This window comes from Macaca fascicularis, chromosome 16, assembly GCF_037993035.2.
Source record: "Macaca fascicularis isolate 582-1 chromosome 16, T2T-MFA8v1.1".
Classification (NCBI taxonomy): Eukaryota; Metazoa; Chordata; class Mammalia; order Primates; family Cercopithecidae; genus Macaca; species Macaca fascicularis.
Genome location: NC_088390.1, coordinates 80,691,719 through 80,708,429, shown reverse-complemented (window position 1 = coordinate 80,708,429; position 16,711 = coordinate 80,691,719). Strand labels below are relative to the sequence as shown.

General features: G+C 55.8%; 1 protein-coding gene across 12 annotated transcripts in view; it reads right to left on the bottom strand.

Moving 5' to 3' along the window:
* The window catches only part of KIF19 (kinesin family member 19), a 29,939-nt gene extending 15,131 nt beyond the window's left edge, over positions 1-14,808 (bottom strand). For 4 of the 12 annotated variants that reach the window (XR_012426096.1, XM_074020310.1, XM_074020311.1 and 1 more), the window contains exons 1-2: positions 14,646-14,808; positions 12,335-12,641 (exon numbers count right to left, since the gene is read on the bottom strand). Coding sequence is in view for 9 of the 12 variants with exons in the window: in XM_074020310.1 (XP_073876411.1) it covers positions 12,335-12,568 (234 nt within the window). In the remaining 3 variants the exon portion in view is untranslated. The remainder of the gene's footprint in view (positions 1-12,334; positions 12,642-14,645) is intronic. The other 8 variants (XR_012426098.1, XM_074020312.1, XM_074020314.1 and 5 more) reach the window with 2 other exon arrangements.
* Between the last annotated feature and the right edge of the window lie 1,903 nt (positions 14,809-16,711).

The following is a 16,711-nucleotide window of genomic DNA, read 5'->3' as shown; positions in this document are numbered from 1 at the left end:
TGAGGGAACTGCACCAGTGGCCCTTTGCAGCTTTGAGCCTGAGCTGGGAGTGGAAGGGAAGCAGAGGGGCTTGGGCTGGCAGCCAGGACAGGGCATGGGTGGGCCAATCCCAGCTGGGGCTCCCCTCCCTGCAGGGTAGGAGTGGCAGCACTGTGTGTGTGTGTGTGTGCGCGTGTGCACACCTCCTGGCATGTGTGTTGAGACACAGAAGGGTCCTGGGCGGGTTCTTCCCCTCCTCCAAAGGTGACTGACTTTCCACTCTGACCCCGCCTCTGCCCCTGTGCCCTTGGTGTGTGCTGAGCCTCGTCCCGAGCTCTGTGCAGAGATGCAGAGGAAGGAGGCTGCATCCTTGCTGGGGGCCCTAGTCTAGGGTAGGCGTGGGGACAGAGTCGTGGAAATAACAGGAGACATTCAAAGATGCATGGGAGGCTGGGCGCGGTGGCTCAAGCCTGTAATCCCAGCACTTTGGGAGGCCGAGACGGGCGGATCACGAGGTCAGGAGATCGAGACCATCCTGGCTAACACGGTGAAACCCCGTCTCTACTAAAAAAAAAATACAAAAAACTAGCCGGGCGAGGTGGCGGGCGCCTGTAGTCCCAGCTACTCAGGAGGCTGAGGCAGGAGAATGGTGGGAACCCGGGAGGCGGAGCTTGCAGTGAGCTGAGATCCGGCCACAGCACTCCAGCCTGGGCGACAGAGCGAGACTCCGTCTCAAAAAAAAAACAAAACAAAACAAAAAAAAAACAAAGATGCGTGGGAGGGCTTGAGTTTGGAGGATTTAGGATGAGGGGAGCAGGAGCAGCAGAGGATAATCAGGGCAGGCGCTGAGGCCCTTGTGACCTCTTATTGGCGGTTGGGCCTGGGTATAACCTGCCTGAGCCTCCGTCTCCTCCTGTGTCAGATGGGACAGCAGCGTGATCCACCTGCAGGGCTGGGAAGACCCTGGAACAACGTGTAACGTGCTTGGGCACAGGGCCGGGCATGTGCCGAGAGCTCAACAGTCTTTGTTCAAGGGGCTGTTAAGAGGGCAGGGGTGGAGACTGAGAGTGGCCACCTCCTTCCCACACCAATGACTCTGCCATCAAGTCGAGGCCCACAACCCCACCCTCACCGTGGAGAAGGTCACTGGGATTCCATGGGCCCTGCACCTGCCTGAGGTCCCTTTGGACCATAGTCCCTGTCCTTCTCATGCACCACCCCCAACCACTGCACCGTGGAGGTGCCCCCTGAGAAGCAGCTGGCGCCTCTAAATGCTGCTCTGTGCCTGGGGATGCCTGGGCTCCCTGGGGTCCTGGCTCGTGCCAGCCAGGGGAAAACGAGCCACCACTGTGCTCTTCATGAGAAGGGAGGACGCTCCCTGGGGCCATGGGTGCTGAACGGAGTGCATGACGGCAGCCTCAGCCAGCATGGGCGTCTCACGGGTCCCCTCTTTCAGTGGGAGGGAAGGGGGCGAGGGAGGTAGGGCATGGGCAGCCTTCATTCCCAGCCCCCTCCTCCCAGCACAGAATCACCGTGATCATCGTGACTGAACCCTTCGACTTGAGTCATCACGATGATGATTCTCAGATGGGGAAGTTGAGGCACAAAGTCATGTTGCTAGGAAATGGCAGAGCCAGGACTGGGGCCTGGCAGTCTGGGTCCTGGCTGGCACTCTGCCTACCCTCCTAAACCACCTCTTATGCACACACTTCCACCCCTACTCCCACGGGGGGCCTTGTGGGGTGGGGTAGGTAGGGGAGTTCCCACCCTATTCCTCAGTAGTTCCTGTAATTCCAGGAAGTCCCAGCACCCACAGTGCGCATTAACCTGACCTAATTCATAACCGGGGATAAGATACTGTCCAAGGAGCTAAACTGAGTCCTAATAGCGGGCAGGACACTGAGGAGGGTGGGCTGTTATGGGGTGCCCCATGGAAGCAGAGACAGGGGCTATGCTCCCTTCCTGGGTCAGCAGGGGAGCCAGGGCTGGTGATAGTCCCAAAAAGGGCTTGGGAACAGACAAGGCATGAGGGGTGGCCGCTCGGGGTGAGGAGGCAGCGGGCAGCAGGCAGCAGAGCTGTGAGCACAGCTGGGCTCCGTGGATCCAGGAGGTCCTCGTAGGTCCCTCTGGGTCCACCCAGATCGAGCTCGCGGATTTAGGACGCCCAGTCCCAGGAGGATGACAGCCCTGGGGCTCCCACCAGACTCCCGCAGCATTCTACGTGTGCCCTGGGTCAAACCCCCTTCCTGCACCACCTGGACTCCAGGCTCATACCTGTGCTCACTGCATCGAAACTAACCTATCACCGTCAGGTATCCGGCAAGGCCCCTTCTGGGATTCTCAGTGGAGGAGGGGAGAGGGAGGCGGCTTTCCAGGAGGCCTGACCCTGGCAGCCTCATGTGGAACTCTTTCCCAATCAGATGGGATTCCAGGTCAGCCAGCTACAGGAGAGGGCTCTAGATAGGATGGACCAGGGGGCTTTGTGCGGGGAAAAGAATGAGGCCACTCACTCAGGCTCCTTGCCAGCTGGCCAAAAGCTAGGTGGTCACAGTGAGCCTCTTCCAGGATCTGGACCCTGTCCCAGGCCCCAAAGCTAGCAGCAGGAGCCCTGCTCTAGTGTCAGACCCGATTGAAGGTAAAACCTGGCTCCGAGTTCCCCAGTACAGGTTCCTATGGGACGCAACCAGAACCCAGCCAGCTGCTCACACTCTTATCTCAATGCCAGCGGTCCTGTGGACACAGGCAGGACCAGTGGCCTGAGGAGCACCCCCTGGGAGAGGGGCCTTCAGTGAGCAGCATGCACCAATGCCCATCCCACCCATGACCTTCAGACAACCTCCAGACACTGCCAAGTTCACGGCGTCCTGGGCATTTGGTTCCTTTAGCTAACCAGGCTCCTGTAGTACAGTCAGCACAGCTGCCACGATCCCCGCTTAAAGAGGGCTTTGTCTGGGTTCCATCTGTCTGCGCTCCAACCCCCGCCCCACCCTCGAGAGCATCACCCTATTCCTGTCCCCTCTAGCACACAATGGAGCCCTTGTGCCCCTCCACCAGGTGAGCTGGAGCTGAGCTGGGGCAGGGTGGGGACAGGTGCTCTGAGCTGCCAGGGAGACCAGCACGGGGTGTTCAAGCCAGGTCAACACACTTGCTGAGCAAGGTTTCAGGGAGAGAGTGCAAAGGGAGCCCAGGTTTCCTGCCTTCCGACACTCAAGGATCATTTCAATAACCAGGAGAGTGCGGGAGTACAGGGAGGCACCTAATCCCACCCCTAGAGGAAGACTTCCTGGAAGAGGTGGCACTAACATTGAGTCCTAAAGAATGAGAGACGTGGAACGGAGAGAGAATTTTGGACAATTACATGAGCAAGGCAAAGAAGCGATGGGCAGGCTGTGGCACTGGTTCTCAGCTCAGATCACTGGGGTTTCTTGTGAGAAACACAGGGTCGGGAAGAGAGGGCTGGAGCTTCACCTTCCATCCTCCACGCCAGGGATCTGCACTGCACAGACCCAAGAACTGATGTGTGCATCCACAGAGGCCAGCACACGGGTACCTCACCCACCCAGGCACCCCCCATCCCCATGAGCACACGCAGTCCCTCCTCGGGGAGGCTCCTCTACATCCTCTGAGCCTCCCTCTAAAGGCTCCCCTGGTTGGCACCCAGCAGATGTCCAAGGGACGTGTGCTGAATAAAGCTGCCATTTATGGGGAGTGGTGATTGTGCCAGGCACGGTGCCAATGGCTTGGCGTGTGTTTTCCCTGACAGCTTAAGAGTGGGCACTCTTGGCAGATGTGGTGGCTTATGCCTGTAATCCCAGAACTTTGGGAGGCTGAAGTGGGTGTATCACTTAAGGTCAGGAGTTCGAGACCAGCCTGGCCAACATGGCAAAACCCCATCTCTACTAAAAATACAAAAATTAGCTGGGCATGGTGGTACGCTCCTGTAGTCCCAGCTACTTGGGAGGCTGAGGCAGGAGAATCACTTAAACCTGAGATGCAGAGGTTGCAGTGAGCCAAGATTGCGCCACCGCACTCCAGCCTGGGTGACAGAGCGAGACTCTGTCTCAAAAAAACAAAAACAAACAAATAAAAACAGAGAGGACACTCTTATTATCGCTTGCCTGGAGATGAGGAATCGGTTGGGTTAAGTAAATTACCTAAAGCCGTACTGCCAAGTGCAGAGCTGGGCAGATTCAGAGCTGTGGGTCTCAGAACCCAGGCTGCCCACCATGCCTCTCCAAGTGCACCAGTGGACAAACAGCTGCCTGGCTGGGGGGAACACCTGCTTGTCACAGGTGGAACTGTGCCCCCCCCCCCCCCCAGATTTCATGTTGTGAAGTCCTAATGCCCAGTGCCTTAGAATGTGACCTTATTTGGAAATGGGGTTGTTGCAGGTGTAATCAGTTGAGGAAGGATGAGGTCATATTGGAGTAAGGTGGGCCCTTTATCCACTATGACGAGCGTCATTATAAAAAGGGGAAATTTGGGCACAGATCTGCGTAGAGGGAAGCCGCTAGGAAAAGACACAGGGAGAAGATGCTCATCTAAAGCCAAGGGGAGCCAGGCACGGTGGCTTATGCCTGTAATCCCAGAACTTTGGGAGGCCGAGGTGGGTGGATCACCTGAGGTCAGGAGTTCAAGAGCAGCCTGGCCAACATGACAAAATCCCATCTCTACTAAAAGTACAAGAATTGGCTGGGCATGGTGGTGGGCGCCTGTAGTCCCAGCTACTTGGGAGGCTGAGGCATGAGAATCGCTTGAACCCAGGAGGCAGAGGTTGCAGTGAGCTGAGATTATGCCACTGCACTCCAGCCTGGGCCAGGGAGTGAGACTGTGTCCATAAATAAATAAATAAATAACTATAAAGCCAAGGAGGCCTGGAGCAAACCCTTCCCTGCTGCCGTATGAGCTGTGGACTTCCGCCTCCAGAACTGTGAGACAGTAGGTGGCTGTGGTTGAAGCCACCCAGTGCGTGGCACTTTGCTACAGCAGCTTGCAAACTAATACGACATCCAAGGCAGGCCCACCTGCTGTAGGGAGCTGAGTGTTGCCACACCCCAGGTGGGGCTTCAGCCAGCCCCTCCCCCAGCCTTAAGCAGGTGGGCTGAGCGTGGGCATTCTCTCTCACGGCCTCCCGGGGAATGCATTCTCATGCTCGCCGCACACGGGGCACCTGTCTCTGGGAGGTTTCAATGGGAACTTTGCTCACATGGGAGGCGGGCAGCTTCATGCCAGAGTTCTGCCCCTCCAAGCCCATCTGCCGCTGCAGCTCCAGGCTTCCAACTCAGCAGAGGCTCTGGCTTGAGACTCCACCTCCATGGCCTCCTCTCCCAGCCCTGCTCTTAGTTCAATGCAGATTTTGACCTTTCCAGAGTTCCAGATGGAGTCGGAGTCTTTGAGTCTAGAAACTCAAGATCCTGTAGGGAAGTGGGGGCCTCAGGCCAGGGAGAGGAGGTCTCATCCATAAGCTGCGTCCCCATCAGGGGACCAGGCTCATTCCAAGCATCTCCTAGGTGAGAAATACTTTGCACATAGCATGTCACACTACTAAGCTGCAGCTGCATTTATCAGCTTTGCAGTTTTAACAGGATTCTTTCTGGCCCTCAAATGGCTGAGCACGGACCAGGCTTTCTCAGGCTTGGCACTGTTGACATTTTGGGCTGGATCATTCCTTGCTGTGGGGGCAGTTCTGTGCATTGTAGAATGTTGAGCAGCATCCCTGGCCGCTACCCACTAGATGCCAGTCGCACCCTTCCCCCTGGCTGTGACACTGCCAAATGTTCCTGGGGGCAAAATCGCCCTGGTTCAGAACCACTGACTTAGATCATTCCTCCCGCAGCCTCCAAGGCTAACGGCAAAAATCTCCAAGGGAGGGGGTGCCACCAATGAGGCTCAGTTTGACATTGCTGTGTGACTTTTAGGAAGCTCCAACACTTCTCTGGGCCTCAAGTTTTTCCCGGTTAGAAGTCAGGAGGACCAACAGGGCTGTAGCCTTGAGAAAAGAAATCATATTATATCAACATCCCCATCCTACTCAGGAAGCCTCAGCAGAGAATCTGGCTCTGGCTTTATCTGCAGCCCAGAGGGCCAGGCCACAGCCCCTTCATTCTTACAAGTAAAAACAAACCATAACAAAACCTGATTCTAGGTGGACAGCACCCTTGTAAGGCTGTTCTGTTTTTGTTTTTTGTTTTGTTTTTGTTGTTTTTAAAGGAGAATTTGTTGCTGGTCATGTTTCTAGTTGTAAACATACCATCCTGGCAGTCCTCAATAAAGGCAACGCTGATCCCAGGAAGGGTGTCCCTGGGGCCTGTCAGCCTTTAGGCTGGATGGAGAAGGCCAAAGTTGACCCTGCTGAGCTCATAAAGCTTAGCTTCATGCCCAGCTGGCTGCTTAGGACACAGCCACACCTGGCTGATGTCCTGGTCAGATCCCCACCTTGTTACAGGATTCTGAGACCTGGAGGCTTAGGATGGGGAGCATGTATAATCGAGAATATACTAGGGCTGTGTCTCTCAAGGGGTCTGCAGATACCTTCCCCAGAGTCACCCAGGGAGCTTATAAAATGCAGATTCTCAGGCACTTCCCACACGCACAGAGTCAGAATCTGGGGGGAAATGGGCCCATAAATCTGCATGTTAACAAGCACCCTTCCTTGTATCCATCCAGACGCTGAATGTAAGGATCCTTGCAACCTAGAGGATTATGCACAACAGCCAAAAAATGAGAACAACCCACATGCCCATCAACTGATGAAAAGATAAACAAAACACAGTGAATCCACACCTCGGACATTATTCAGCAAAAGGAGTGAAGTTCAGGTGACTGGATACAGTGGCTCACACCTGCAATCCCAGCACTTTGGGAGGCCAAGGCAGGAGAATTGCTTGAGCCCAGGGGTTTGAGACCAGCCTGGGCAAGATGGCCAGATCCCATCTCTACTAAAAATTAAAAATCGACTGGGCATTGTGGCATGTGCCTATAGTCCCAGCTACTCTGGAGGCTGAGGTGGGAGGATTCTTTGAGCCCAGGAATTCAAGGTGGCAGTGACAAAGTGAGACCCCCATCTCTGAAAAAAAAAAAAAAAAAGGAATGATGTTCTAGCAGGAGCTATAATGTGAATGAACTCGAACTTCAAAAACATTAGGACCAGTCGGGCACAGTGGCTCATGTCTGTAATCCCAGCACTTTGGGAGGCCAAGGCGGGGGTATTACTTGAAGTCAGGAGTTTGAGACCAGCCTGGCCAACATGATGAAACCCATCTCTACTAAAAATACAAAATTAGCCAGACATGGTGGCGCACACCTGTAATCCCAGCTACTCGGGAGGCTGAGACAGAAGACTCACTAGAACCCCGGAGGCAGAGGTTGCAGTGAGCCGAGATAGCGCCACTGCACTACAGCCTGGGTGACAGAGCCAGACTGTGTATCAAAAAAAAAAAAATTAGGCCCACATACTACATGATTCCATTCACATTAAATGCCCAGAATGGGCAATATGGAGACGGATAGTACTTTAGTGGCTGCCTGGGGCTGGGAGGGGCTGGGGACACAGCGGGATGGCTAATTGGGGAGAGGTAAAGAATCCCAACCCCCTCCGCCAGCCACTTTCCACCAGCTCAGCTCTTCAGGGCAACAGGGCCAAGAAGCGTCCAGATGGTTGGTGTGCAGGGAGTTTCCCCCCTTGCTGCCCCCAGGCAGGCAGGTGGGCTAAAGACAGCTGCTCCCACAGCACTCCCAGGCTCGGGCTGACATCTGTCACCTTATACTTTATTTATCTTTCCCAACAGCCTCCCAGTTGCGTGGCTGCAGCACCCCCCTTATATTATCTCCTTTAATCCTCTCGACAGCTCTCAGGGTGGGTGGGGCAGGTTTCCTGTTCTCCTGTCTTCTGATGAGGAAGCAGAGGCCCAGGGAGAGTTTCAACCTGCCCACCAGTATGCGGCCAGGATGACATGGCAGGCTGAGAAAGCCTGGGTGCTCTGGTTCGCGGGTCCCAGGCTGTGTAGCCCCTGTTCTCGGGAGCCCAGGGCTCCCCTTGCCTACATTTCTCCTTTCCATCCCAGGAGTCGCACTGTCCGGCCCGATGTTCCCCGGTGGCTCTTCTGCCTTCACTCCTCTTTCCCTTCCCACTCTCACCCTGCCCCCCTGGCCGAGGCCCCACAGTTGGGCCTAGTGGGAGCCCTTACCTGGCTCCACAGCACCCCGGGGAGCAGAGGGGGATGGCAGTTGGACTTCCAGCAGATAAAATGCTAATGATGGGATTATACACATGGTCCGTTGACTTAAATCCTGCAGACAAACACAGCCTGGGAGAGCTGGGAGGAGGGCCCACGGGCTGCAGGCTTTGGGAGGGATGGGGAACGGAGGAGCTGGCTGTTTGGTCTGTAGTTTTTTCCCCCACCCGGAATGCTGGGGCCCCACTAGCCTCTCAGACTGTCCCTGGCTCCTCTCGGGCCCCAGAGGTAAATTAAACCAGGCCCACCTGGTGCTTCCCCACTTACTGTGTTTACGCGTTAGGGTCTGATCTCACCCCAGGAGCTACTAAGACATGGAGCTCCTACCATACTTCCAGGAACACACACACACACACACACACACACACACACACACACACACACACACTGAGGTGTCCATTTGGGAACTGTCCTGAGCGCTCTGACACAGGAAGAGGGAGCAGGAAGGCTCAAGGCCCAGGTTTTGTTTACCTCTGGGACCCGAAACTATCCCATATTTCAGCCCTTGAGATACATTCACATTCATTAACCCTTATGTAGACACGTGCCGGGCACTGTGTTATGCACGTGCCGGGCACTGTGTTATGCACTGTGCCTACGTTAACCACAGGGACCCTCTAAAGAAGGCATTGTGACGACTAATGGAATTGAATGGGGCCCTGGAATCACAGGCCTTCCAAGGCACCTGGACTATCCCCATTAAAAATCCAAACCAGCTGGGCGAGGTGGTGCACGCCTATAATCCTAAAAGTTTAGGAGGCCAGGGCGGGTAGATCACTTGAGGTCAGGAGTTCGAGACCAGCCTGGTCACCATAGCGACACCCCGTCTCTACTAAAATTAGAAAAAATAGCTGGGCATGGTGGCACGTGCCTGTAATCCCAGCTACATGGGAGGCTGAGGCAGGAGAATCGCTTGAACCCGGGAGGCAGAGGTTGCAGTGAGCCAAGATCGTACCACTGCACTCCAGCCTGGGTGACAGAGCAAGACTCCATCTCAAGAAAAAAGAAAAAAGAAAAAAACATCCAAATCCGAACTCCAGCTTCCCCAGAATCCAAGCACTCTGGGCTTCTATCCCAGAGGACCCTCCATCTGTGGGAATGTCCCCTTCTGCCAAGCCTCGTTGCCACAATCTCCCTCATTTGAAGTGTCCCCAGGAGAACAATGCCTAGACTAAAGAAGGCTGTCCTAGGACCCCTCATGGTGGCCCAGCCCTGTGGGTTACTGCATCCCCAGTCTACCTCTCCCCACTCAGGATGCACATGTCCTGGCTCAGCTCCCAAATACACCCACTTGCCCATGGGGCCTCCAGGCCTTAGGAGGAATGACAGAGCTTCCACTGGCCAGCTGGCCCCATCAGTGAAGCTGATGAGGACTGGATCCCCGAGCCTCCCTGTGGGCCAGGGCTGTGGGCGAGCTACAGAGCCACTGGAGTCGGGTGAAGGTTGGGAGGTGGGGGGACTGGCCAGGTCGGGGTCAAGGGTAAGGGGGGTCCATGTCCATTTGTTATTAGGAGGGTCCCAGCCTGGTAGTTATGACTGCTCCTAAACTGCAGTCCTCCATTAGAAGGGCTGGGCTGGGTCCCTGGTGCAAGCCAATCTTTGAACCCACTGGGGACAGAAGGAGCTTAGGGCCAGAAGCCCACAGGAAGTTTGCATGGAGAGCCCTCCTCAGTATCAACCCAGACAAGACTCTCTGCACCTCCAGCTGACAAAGGAGCAGCCCTGTTAGAACCGCCCAGCTCGGAGGCCTTCTCGGAGGTGGAGGCGTAGCTTGGCTGGATTAGGCCAGACCCAGAGAGGGAGCCCCTCCCGCTCCACATGCAGGGATAGAAAGGAACCAGTGTTTGCCATGTGTGGGCACACAATGGGCTGTCCCCTCGACAGGGAGCATTTCCATCAGCACCAGTTAATATTTATCAGCCCCCACGCAGGCTAGGAGCCAGGAGTACCAGAAAGAGAGTCAGCATTGTCCCAACCCCAAGGACCTGATGTCTTCGGGACAAGTTGGACAAGCAGAGTGGCTTTGCCTGGAAGGAGGTTTCTCCTCCTGAACTCTGTGGCTCCTCTCCTGGGCCAATCCAGCAGCCCTGGGGAATTTCAGCCTCTAACAGACGTTGATAAATGACATCTATGAAACGTCCTACGTGCCAAGCACTGGGTAAGCAAGTGCATACATTAGCCTACAAAGACCCTCTAAAGAAAGCATCATGATGTCTGTCTCCACTTACACACGAGGCAACTGAAGCTCCTGGAAGCAACCCCGCCCCTCCTCCCCACCCCCCCCCCGGCCCAAGTCTGCACAGCTGGCAAATGGCAGAAGTCCTGAAACCACTGTTTATGTGCATTCATTCTGCTCCAGCTGAGCCTGACCCATTTAGACAGGCTCTTCCCAGTCATCCCCTGCTTTCCGCAAGGTCTTTGAGGAAGCCCACCCTTTTCCAAGGAGGAATATGGGAAAAGAAATGAGGACGCGCTACCCATGGCTCTACTGTGCCCACAGTTCCACCATCACTGCTAAAGAAAGAGGCCTGGCCGGGCGCGGTGGCTCACGCCTGTAATCCCAGCACTTTGGGAGGCCGAGACGGGCGGATCACGAGGTCAGGAGATCGAGACCATCCTGGTTAACACAGTGAAACCCCGTCTCTACTAAAAATACAAAAAAATTAGCCGGGCGAGGTGGCGGGCGTCTGTAGTCCCAGCTACTCGGGAGGCTGAGGCAGGAGAATGGCGTAAACCCGGGAGGCGGAGCTTGCAGTGAGCCGAGATAGCGCCACTGCACTCCAGCCTGGGCGACAGAGCGAGACTCCGTCTCAAAAAAAAAAAAAAAAAAGAAAGAGGCTTGAGTGGGCCCCTTGCCCTGGGGAGCCCAGAGGCAAGCAGGCATTGGAAGTGTGCCATCCGCCTCTGGTTTGCTTATCCTGGGCCCGGGACTTCATGAGTCCAGCCCGTGGGACCTGAGCCCAGGCGCCTCAGGTGCTCCCGTATGTCTTTCTCTGCATTGTGCCGTGCCACCCAACTTCTCTGAGCCATTAGCACAGCCTACCACCACAATGCTCCTACCTGGGCACCAAGCCTGCCCCTGTTGCCCCCACCACTGTGCCTGTGTGCATCCCAGCACGAGTCCTCAACTGCCCACCCAAACAAACATCCTGGCCATGGTCTACAGGGTATGTGGTTTGGCCCAGCCCATTTACACCTCTTGCCCCTTTCCCTCCTCCTTGAGCCACACTGGCCTTTTCTCAGCTACCCAATTGCATCCCAGTCCCTCTCACCACAGGCCCTTTGCACATGCAGGCCCCTCAGGTCAACATTCTCCGTTCATGCACACTACTAATGACCTCTTCTTCACCCTTTATGTTTTCAGCTCAAGCACAGTTTTTCTTTTTCTTTTTTCTTTTTTTTTGAGACAGAGTCCCACTCTGTCGCCCAGGTTGGAGTACAATGATGAGATCTCAGCTCACTGCAACCTCCACCTTCTAGGTTTTAGCGATTCTCCTGCCTCAGCTTCCCGAGTAGCTGGGACTACAGGCACGTGCCACCACGCCCAGCTAATTTTTTGTATTTGTAGTAGAGACTGGGTTTCACCATGTTGGTCAGGATGGTCTTGATCTCTTGACCTTGTGATCCAGCCTCCTCGGCCTCCCAAAGTGTCAAGCCCAGTTTCTTAAGGAAGGCCCCCCTGACCTCCAGGTTTACGTGTTATCCCCTCTTACCTACTCTCATGCCACTAAGCATTTCTGTGCAGCCCTTGTTAGCTGCAAACTCATGTTTGTTTGTGATGCAATTCTTTGATGAATGCCTCATCTCTCCACACTAGACTTAAGGTAATGGAGACAGAACAGGGTCTTTTCTGTTCACCACAGTTTCCCAGTTTCTAGCACAGTACCCAGCATGCTGCTGGTACTTGATAAACACTTACTGCCTTGTGTGCCCGCCTTCCTCATCCTGGTGACATGAGGACCAAGATTGCAAACAGAGAGCCAAGGATTTTGCCGCATGTGAACACCCTAGAGGCGAGTTTTAGCACTCGACCATATACATATGTGCTCTGTGGGTAGTAGGCATATTAGGGTGGGAAAGTCAAGCAATGGGCATATGAATGGTAAAGGATCAGGACCCACCCAGGCAAGGGAAGCTCCCAGTTGTCCTTGGATCAATCTAGGAAGGCTTCCTGGAGGAAGGGCCCCCAGCTTCCTAGGTGGTGTCATCAATAGCACAGCCAAGAGTTCAGTGAGTAGAGGAAGGATGGTGCTGCAAGCCACAGGGGCCCTTTCTGCTCTCACCAGGTGAGTTGAGCCATCTGAGCAGACCTCTGTACTGTAGCTCCTGCTGCAGGGCCCTGCATACCTGCTCATCCACTTTATGGGCGATGAGGGTAGCTCCTTCCTCCAGCTCTGCCACGCTGATGGGCCGGACCCGAAGTGCCACCTGGGAGGGAAAACCAAGCCCCTGGGATTAGAGGGAGAGGACTATGCTGGCCTTAGAGAGACCCCAGGCAAGAGCCCCTGGCTTCTCTAGCATTCAGCCATCTCAGGCCTCTTTTGTCCTAAGGAAAACTCTGCCTAGGTCAGAGGACAGCAGGTCCACAGAGTGTTGGACTGTGTCTGAGTCAATGAGTCTCCCCAGGAGCCCTGGCCTCCGGGAGAGCCCCAGGGGAGAGAGCTGTCTGCTGCTCCAGCCTGTCTCAGCCTCATGCCCAAATAAAACACTCGCAGCTCCCCTGGGCTTGAACTTGGGGCCCCAGCACTGGAGCAGCCTGTGCTTCTGTGAATGATGTGCTGCAGGGGCAGGTGCAGGCACGGCTCTGGGATGAGGCCTGGTAGGTGCGATGGAGCAGGGAACATCCCCCATCATCCTAACAGCCTGTGACCACATTCCTACGCCGAGGAGAGTGTCACCTAGACCCCCCACCTCTGTCTATCCTCCAGCCAGTGCGAAATGGGTCTCATCCTATGCGTGAATCTCCCTAAAGAACAGGGTAGAGTGGGAACATGTGTTCTGCTGATCAAAGGGAAACAGCTGCTGGGTGTGGGGGTAGAATGAACGGCCCTCTGGCTGAGTGAAGACTCCTTCAGGCCTGGCGTGATGGCTCATGCCTGTAATCCCAGCACTTTGGGAGGCCGAGGCAGATGGATCCTGAGGTCAGGAGTTCAAGACCAGCCTGGCCAACATGGTGAAACCCTGTCTTTACTAAAAATACAAAAATTAGCTGAGCATGGTGGTGCATGCCTATTATCCCAGCTGCTCGGGAGGCTGAGGCAGGAGAATCACTTGAACCTGGAGGTTGCAGTGAGCTGAGATCGCACCACTTCACTCCGGCCTGGGTGAGAGAGTGAAACTCTGTCTCCAAAAAAAATAGTCACTCTCAGGGACCTACACTTCCTGACGGGGTCATCTTTATTGGCCTCTTCAGCCAAATCCCACTGGCAGGAGGGGAGAACCCTTCGTCCGTGCTCCCAGGGGCACACAACACACGCCAAGGCCAACCATTTTCAAAGAGACACATTCTAAACAGCCAGAGAGGATGTCCTAGAGCCCAGGGCTTGCTTGGGGGCTGGAGCTGAGGCTCCTCTTTGGAGAAGCAAGCCCACACTTGAGAGATAGGGGACTCTGGGGGCAACATTATCCTCCAATTACCTTACTGTGCACCTTCTGGTGATGAGGGCCCTTCTCCAGATCTCAAAAATTAGGGGATGAGGAAGGGGCTTGCTGAGAGAGACACCTACCCACCCACAGTCAGTGGTGGCCTCAAGGTCACTGAGTCATCCCCCTTGTTGCTCTGGCCTGGGCACCACTGATGATCAGGAATTCGACCTTCCCCTCCACAGCCCCCACTCTCACCTCCGCATCTGTCCCAGGCCCCCGGGCTCTGTGGGGCCATCGTAGCTGCATCTAGCACTTCTCTGAAAGATTTAGAGTCCGGACTTGGACAGCATCTGTGTTGCAGCCCAAGAACCAGGCACTCCGGGCCCCATCCTGATACCAGTGGCCCTTGTCTTCCTACTGGTGATCCCCTTTAAACTCCTGACCTCACCAGGGCTGGGGCAGCGTCTGCTTAACCGGGAACCCCCCACCTTCCTTCTGGGGGCAGTCAGGTCAAGCCCTCCCTGCCCCTGGCGTTTCTGAATGAGAGAGCAGAGATTCATCTGCACACGCTTTGGGGGCGGGATCCCCCAATGGGAGGGTGGAAAGGTGGGGGTGGGGTTGAAGTTGGGGTCATTTTCAGGCTCAGGAAAGTCTAAAAAGGCCATAATGCCTTCTTGACACCCATCCTGCAGGACTTGGGGAAAGTTGCTCTGAGGAGTCCCGGCCCTGGCCGTTGCCTGCCCTCTCAGTGGGGTGGCGGCGAGGGGACAGGACTCTCTGTCTGCTGGAGGCCGACTGAAGTAGACCACGGAGCGGGGTGGGGAGGAGGGTCTGAAAGGGTCTCACCATAAGTTGCTGGTCCTTGGAGTCCCCGCTGTCCTTCATGCTTGCAGCAGATGGAGGGGCTCAGGCCGCGCCAACGGGCATGGCCCAGCCTCACCCCCACCGCTGCCGGGTCGCGTCCGCCCGCTGCTTGCTGCCCGCAGCCTCGCCCGCTGCCTGACAACCCGAAACCAACAACGCGCCAGCGGCCAAGGACGCTGACCGGAGGCGGGGCGGGGGGAGGGCCCGGACGGCGCCGCCCCGCCCCCGGAGCCCGCCCCTCCCCGCGCTGAGGGCGAGAGTTGGCCGCCTCCGCCCGGGAGGCCCCCGAGCCTGCGCCGCTGCGCGACGATGTGTGTCCGGCTGTGCGGCCCTACGGCCCTCGGTGCGTCCGTGCGTCCGCATGGCGCCTCCGCGTCGGTTCGCTAACTCCTGCGCGCCCGCCAGCGCCCCTCGGCTCGCGGCGCGACCCCGTGCCACTGCCCTTTAGGGCGCGCCCCGCCTGCCACGCTGCCCCTTGGGGCACACGCATCTGCCGCCCGCCCGTCTGCCTGTCTCTGGGGTCTCCAGGGCGGCGGCTGGCAGCCTCGGGTTTCCATGCGCGCCGCGTGCATGGCCACAGGTGCCTCTGGTGTGGGTGTCTGCACCCACTGCGCATTGGCATGGGTGGTAAAAAGTTGTCCCTGTGCTCAGGCCACCGCCCAGTGGTATGGAGCGAGCACCTTTATTACCTGGGGCGTGCTACAGAAGAGCCTGACTCAGTGCACCCCACTAGCAAACAAGCCTCTACCCCTGAACCCAGAATCTAGGTCACGATGACTGGGTCCGTGTGCCCTGCTGGCTCCCCGCCTGCTGCTGGAAGAGCCACAACACTGTGCAAGAAAGTCTACGTCTGACGCTACCGCCTCCATTCTTGGCGACAATAACAACGGTTGCACTCCCAGGGAACACAGAGAAAAAGTTCCTGTACTCAGGAGGCCCTGGGAAAACAGGATTTGGGTCCCAGCTCTGCCTCCAACTTGCCCAGCCACCTGGAGCTGGTTTTTCCTGCCTCCCTGGGGCCTCAGTTTCCTGGAGGATGTTGGAGCACCTCCCGATTCTGATGTCCATCCTCTGTGTCCTCTGCCCCCACCGAAGCTGAGCCCGGCAGCCCCAAGACTGGGAGAGTAAGCCACGATGGGGTTCACTTTCCAGGGAAGGGGCTGGGAAAGGAAGCACTCATGTCCCCAGGGCTGCCTCAGACTGCCTGGGGCCCCTCAGAGGCGGAGCGTGATGCCAGCCTGTGCCCTGGGACTGGCTTCCCCGGCTGCCCCTGAGGAGCCTGTGTTGGGAATGGTTATTAATAAACAGCAGCAAGAAGCAGTCGTCAGCCTTGGCTTTAATTAATAGGTAAACCAGGTAAAGCTTGGTGGAAACCGAACTCTCCTGCAGGGGATCCCAGATTTTGTCCTGTTCTTTGGCCTAGGCTGCCCCTCAGGCTGGACAGTTTGCAAATGGACGTGCTGTGACAAGAATCAGGTCAGGTTTTTTGCTTTTGTTTCTTTAAGACAGGGGTTCACTCTGTCACCCAGGCTGGAGTGCAGAGGCACAATGACACGCTCATGGATGGCTCACTCATGGATGGCTCACTGCAGCCTCGATCCCTCAGGATCAAGTGATCCTCCTGCCTCAGCCTCACAAGTAGTTGAGACTACAGGTGCGCACCACCATGCCTGGCTAACTTTTCATGTTTTGTAGAGACAGGGATCTCACAGTGCTGTCCAGGCTGGTTTTGAACTCCTGGACTCAAGCAATCCTCCCATCTCAGCTCTCAAAAGAGAATCAGGTTAGTTTTAGGGGTGTGTTGTGCTTGCATTTCAGACTCCTGAAAAGAACTTATTTGGATCAGTCAAAGAGGCCCCTGGTCAATTGAGCTATCGCTATTTTCCTTTTTCTTTTCTATTCCTCCACATGCATCAGTCCCACCCAGAATGGCCCATAGTGATTTTTGTTTTTGTGGTTTTGTGGATGGTTTTCTTTTTTTTTTTTTTTTTTTTTGAAAAGGTCTTTCTCTCTCTCTCTCTTTTATCTTCTGCCTCCCCAACACTCAA